Source organism: Megalobrama amblycephala, linkage group LG1 (assembly GCF_018812025.1).
Source record: "Megalobrama amblycephala isolate DHTTF-2021 linkage group LG1, ASM1881202v1, whole genome shotgun sequence".
Classification (NCBI taxonomy): Eukaryota; Metazoa; Chordata; class Actinopteri; order Cypriniformes; family Xenocyprididae; genus Megalobrama; species Megalobrama amblycephala.
Window position 1 is genome coordinate 63,245,311 of NC_063044.1, and position 6,163 is coordinate 63,251,473.

The 6,163-nt window shown below is 36.2% G+C and overlaps 1 protein-coding gene across 1 annotated transcript; it reads right to left on the reverse strand.

Annotated features, from left to right (window-relative positions):
- Window positions 1-1,154: 1,154 nt before the first annotated feature.
- Window positions 1,155-4,012, reverse strand: LOC125278887 (heat shock 70 kDa protein-like). The gene is made up of 2 exons (XM_048208288.1): window positions 3,867-4,012; window positions 1,155-3,533 (listed from the first exon to the last, which is right to left on the reverse strand). Exon 2 carries the CDS (start codon window positions 3,498-3,500, stop codon window positions 1,569-1,571), a length of 1,932 nt encoding a protein of 643 aa, XP_048064245.1. The 5' UTR covers window positions 3,501-3,533; window positions 3,867-4,012; the 3' UTR covers window positions 1,155-1,568.
- Between the last annotated feature and the right edge of the window lie 2,151 nt (window positions 4,013-6,163).

Here is a 6,163-nt window from a genome sequence, read left to right on the forward strand (position 1 = left end):
TTGGTTGTCATCTAGTGAAAAAGTGTGGTACTGCGCCCAAACTAAATCTTACTGAAAGCTCATTTTCTGAGATATCAACCTGAAATTTGGAACACAACTTGTTCAGATTTTTGGCTTTGATTTCCTTGAAGTTTTAGAGTAAAACTTGTTTTGTAAAATATATATTCTATATAAAATATTATATTTTTACATTTTCATAAACTTAAACTTCTATAACTTTTTTCTGTTTCACTTACATCAGTTATTTCAGAATATTTCACCTAAAAAATGAAATTGCTGTTCTTATCCTCGTTTCATTTCAAATCTTTCAAGTATATAAGTTTTGGTCATCACTGACTTTCATTCATTGTATTAAAAAGAAAGAAAAAAGAAAAGAAAAATTATCAAAAAGACATTTCTGAAAATGTTCCATATGAGAAAGTCATACAGGTTTGGAATGACAAGCTACTTGTTATAATTCAGTTAATTTGTATCCATTTGCTTTTGCTTTTTATAATGGTCTCTTTCACCCAGACTGCTGTAACTACACTTGGCATCAAAACAAAAAGTTACTTTAACTTTGTTCTGTAAGCTGTTAATTATATAGGTAACACTTTACAATAAGGTTTCATTTTGATAACATCAGTTCACTACATTAGTTAACATTAACTAAGAATGAACAAGACTACTACAGCATTTATTTATCTTATTTAATATTGATTTCAATATTTGCTAATACATGTTTAACATCAAAAGTTGTATTTGTTAACATTATTTAATGCTATGTGAACTAACATGAACAACTGTATTAAATAACAAATATTAATACATTTTCTAAAAATATATTGTTCACTGTTAGTTAATACATAAACTACTGTTATCAAAATGACGGTACCTTATTGTAAAGTGTAACCATTATATAAAGCCTTATGTATTTCACTGTTGAGCAACTATATAATGATATTATAGTAACTATATATGATATCACTGATATTATTATAAATAAATTTATCATAGGCCTACAGTTTATCAAATGTTTAGTGTCAATCAATTTTAGCCATGCATTTATATATTTAAGAACTTTAAGTAAGAAACAAACAAAAAACAAATTTTTAATAGTTTATTGAACATGTTTGGAGACATACCTTGAATTAAGGTTAACAGTCTCAGTTTCATATGGAATATGGCACAACATTAATGCTGGAATAAACACATTTAAACAGTCAGAATGTTGAACACTTAAAGTTTCGATTCATTTCTTAACATCAGAATCAGAATCAGAAAGAGCTTTATTGCCAGGTATGTTGTTTAACATGCAGACAAGACATTAAATAAAGTTAGCATTCTTATACATTAACATGTACTTCAACAGAGAAGATATTCCTAACAAAAATGCATATTTCATATACAGTCTTCTCAATCTCTTCAACAATATCTCAAAAATATTTACTCAAAAAAAAAAAAACATAATAAATCAGAAAATCAGTAGTGCTCCACAACAACGTCCAAATAAATGGTCCAAAAATGATGTAAATGGAATTACAAAGGAACTTGATGAAAAACAATCATTCACCTTGCCCATCTCACACCTAATCCACTTCTTCAATAGTGGGCCCCTGAGGACCGGCCCCTGAGCTGGCATGAGTTTGAGCTCCACAGCCTCCAGCTGGCATCCCTCCCTGATAAAGCTTAGTGATGATTGGGTTGCAGACTTTCTCCAGCTCCTTCAGCTGATGTTCATACTCCTCCTTATCAGCCAGCTGGTTGTTCTCTAGCCAGCTGATGGCGTCGTTACATTTCTCAATAACTTTCTTCTTGTCATCTTCGCTGATCTTGCCTTTCAGGTTCTCATCTTCCACACTGTTCTTCATGTTGAAGGCGTAAGACTCCAGGGAGTTTTTGGCAGCAATCTTCTCTCTTTGCAGATCATCTTCAGCTTTGTACTGATCAGCTTCCTGCACCATTCTCTCAATGTCCTCTTTGCTCAGTCTGCCCTTGTCATTGGTGATGGTGATCTTGTTCTCTTTTCCAGTGCTTTTGTCCACCGCGGACACATTTAGGATTCCGTTGGCGTCGATGTCAAAGGTCACTTCAATCTGCGGGACTCCACGGGGTGCAGGTGGAATTCCTGTCAGCTCAAATTTACCCAACAGGTTGTTGTCTTTAGTCATGGCCCTCTCTCCCTCATACACCTGGATCAGGACACCGGGCTGGTTGTCAGAGTAGGTGGTGAAGGTCTGGGTCTGTTTGGTGGGGATGGTGGTGTTGCGTTTGATGAGGGCCGTCATGACTCCACCGGCGGTTTCAATACCCAGGGACAGAGGAGCCACATCCAGCAGCAGCAGGTCCTGGACATTTCCAGATGTGTCACCCATGAGGATGGCGGCTTGCACCGCTGCACCATAAGCCACTGCCTCATCTGGGTTGATGCTCTTGTTCAAGTCCCTGCCATTGAAGAAATCCTGCAGAAGCTTCTGGATCTTTGGGATTCTTGTTGATCCACCAACCAGAACGATGTCATGGATCTGAGACTTGTCCATCTTGGCGTCTCTCAGGGCTTTCTCCACAGGCTCCAGTGTTCCCCTGAAGAGGTCTGAGCACATCTCTTCAAAGCGCGCTCTGGTGATGGACGTGTAGAAGTCGATGCCCTCGTACAGCGAGTCGATCTCAAGGCTGGCCTGAGAGCTGGAGGAGAGGGTTCTCTTGGCTCGCTCACACGCTGTCCGCAGCCTCCTCAGTGCCCTCTTGTTCTGACTGATGTCCTTCTTGTGCTTCCTCTTGAATTCTTCTACAAAGTGATTCACCATGCGGTTGTCAAAGTCCTCGCCACCCAGATGGGTGTCTCCGGCTGTGGCCTTCACCTCAAAGATGCCGTCTTCAATGGTCAGGATGGACACGTCAAAGGTGCCTCCACCCAGGTCAAAGATCAGGACGTTGCGTTCTGCAGCTTTGCCTTTGTCAAGGCCGTAGGCGATGGCTGCAGCTGTGGGCTCGTTGATGATTCTGAGGACGTTGAGCCCAGCGATTACTCCGGCGTCTTTAGTGGCTTGTCTCTGGGAGTCATTGAAATAGGCTGGAACTGTGATAACTGCGTTTGCCACCTTCTGCCCCAGATAAGCTTCAGCAATCTCCTTCATCTTCACCAGGACCATTGAGGAAATTTCTTCAGGATAAAATGTCTTGTTTTCTCCTTTGTATTCGACTTGAACCTTTGGTTTTCCTCCATCACTGACCACTTTGAAGGACCAGTGCTTCATGTCAGACTGCACAACTGGGTCATCAAACTTCCTGCCAATCAGCCTCTTGGCATCAAACACAGTGTTGTTGGGGTTCATGGCCACCTGGTTTTTAGCTGCATCTCCAATGAGCCTCTCTGTGTCTGTGAAGGCAACATAGCTGGGTGTTGTTCTGTTCCCCTGGTCATTGGCAATGATCTCCACCTTTCCATGCTGAAACACCCCCACACAGGAGTAGGTGGTGCCCAGGTCAATCCCAATAGCTACTCCTTTTGCAGATGACATCTTAGCTTTCCCCCACAGGTAGTTAACAGATTACTATAAGAAAACAGAAATTATGTAAATTACTACATAAAACATTTAAAAATTGTATAAAAAAGCAGCAGGCAAAATAAATTAATAGTAATATGAAACAGGAACGTCTCAAGAAACTTCTAGACTTAATAAACAAATATCTATACATGTAAATAAAATTTTAATCATTTTATAATAACGTTAATTACTGTTAATTATGTTTACAGAGAGTTACGAGTACCAATATTGGTAATGGAAAGAGATTTAATTGATCTTTGAGACGAAACAGCAGGTAACGTTACACAATTAATAGTAAGTGAAATAAAAACGAAACAAGAATAATAAAAGTATGCTTACTTTAAAATGCTGTAGTAGTGGAAGTAGGCTACTGTAGCTCTTCAGCAGATACGAAAGCTGTCGTCACTTTCGTTCTTTTCGTCGTAACTGAAGTAGGTTCTGTATAAACACTGACGCTCCAACATGCGCTGCTGTTTATATGCAGGAACCGCCGCACGCTCGCATGTTCTGAACAGTTCTCGAACGCTCGTGCTGCGCTGACCAATGAAAGGCGGCAAACACAGACAGTTCCGCCCATGCTTTTCTATTCATGCGCTTTCTGGAGCATTCGCTTAGTTTATAGTAATTAAAGTAGTAAAAACTGGTTTAAACATAAATATTCTACTATATATTTTATTAACATTAAGTCATTGACTGTAACTAAAACCTAGTATGGATTTATTTTTGCGAGTCAGTCATAAAAAATGAAAACATTTGGCGAGTTATGAATCCTACATTATTTTGTGGATTTTCCAGCAAGGTATAATTTATATATCCTTATCATCCAGAATAAATGTTCAGTCACTGATATGTCTGAAATGAGTGACATCCATAAATCCTGGTGAAATATAATGTTACTACTGGCTTATTTAAACGTGAAATATTACACACAAGAACAATAGTTCGAGATCAAATGTTGTAATTTTGTTATATAATGTTTTTCATGAGAACTGTTGCTTGCCTAGTTTGTAATTTTATTCTTAAATGTAAAAATATCTTATGTTAAGCTATAGTCAATAGAGGGCACTAAATGAAAGTGAAAGAGAGTCACATATAGGGAAAATATCTCAAACTGAAAACGCTTGAGTGATTACTTATCCATTACAAAATGTTGGTACTTATAATTACATGCAAAGCTGGCTTTATATTAGAGACAATTGCATTTTAAATTGGCAAAGGATTTCTAAGACATTATACCATTTCAAATGGTATAATAATTTAAAGGCTGTATTTATCAATACAGGCAACAAACTTTTCAGTTCAGTTTGTTAATTAAATCTGATGTTTTTTACACTTGGAAAAGATTAAAAAAAAAAAAAAATCAATTAGAGGTTCTCATAAATGTTCTTATGTCTGGCAACCCCTATTATTATTATATTTTTCTGCCATAAATGTACTACCTCCCCCTTTATTTATTTATTTATTTTTTTTACATTGTCATTATTTAACTATTGCATCATTATTATTTTATTTTAATTTTTATTACTGTTATTATTCTTTATTTTCATTACATGTTGTACTATTACTGTTTAATTAACATCCTCTAAGACAGTCTGTTCTGGGCTGGTTGGGGAGGGATTGAAAATGTACAAAATACAGTCTCTGTACAAACATTAGCATTTGTCTTTGGAATAAAAATAAAGGGGGAAAAGATCTGATGCTTTTTATCGCCATGGGGATGTTGTATTTTATGTATTAAGATATGTATTAGTTATGTATTAGTGATAACTCAGCACCATACCGGAGTTAAAACAAATCAATTCATTTTTAACTGCAAAAAAATCTTCATAACATTCAAGAGGATTAATGTTCTACTCAAGAGGATTTAAAACAGCTGTGCTCATTTGTTGCATGTAATTCCTGTTGCTCTGTTCTGACCATTCTCAAATTACCCGAATCTTTATGGACCTCTGGTCATAACGAGACAAAAGCGCAAATACAAATACAGATGAACAGTGGTTATTAGCAGCAAGCTGCACATTTTCCAGACTGATCAAAAGTGATTTGTAAATAATGATATTATATAACATCAACAACAATAAAAATCCTAGGTTAAAAATAATTAACTGTTTACCAATGTAATTGTAGAATTTAACAATGATGCACTTACATTGGTATAAATTAGGCAAAAATACTCATTGAGTTCACTCATTCAGACTAGTTAGGGGTTAAATCACAATAATATTATTTAAAAAATTTTTAAAAAATAAAAATGCTATGGCTTAGATCATGATAATAATCCGTCATGACTGAGTCTTTTGTTACACAGAAACCTTCTTTGATTGTCATTTAACACAGAATGTACAGCACAGTCACAGATCTCTGATGATGATACACGCTCAACATCAAAAACTATGCCTAAAGAATATGATATTTTAAAGTAGTGGCAAAGGTGTAAAGTACTTGAGTAAATGTAATTAGTAACTGTACTTAAGTATCTTTTTGGCTACTCTGTAGTAAAGATATTAGCAACTTTTACTCTCTACTTGACTACATTTTTGAACAAGTAAATGTACTTTTTACTCCAATACATTTGTGATGAGTAACGCAATTACACATTACATATTTTACATGGCACCTAACTTTTTCTGCAGCAG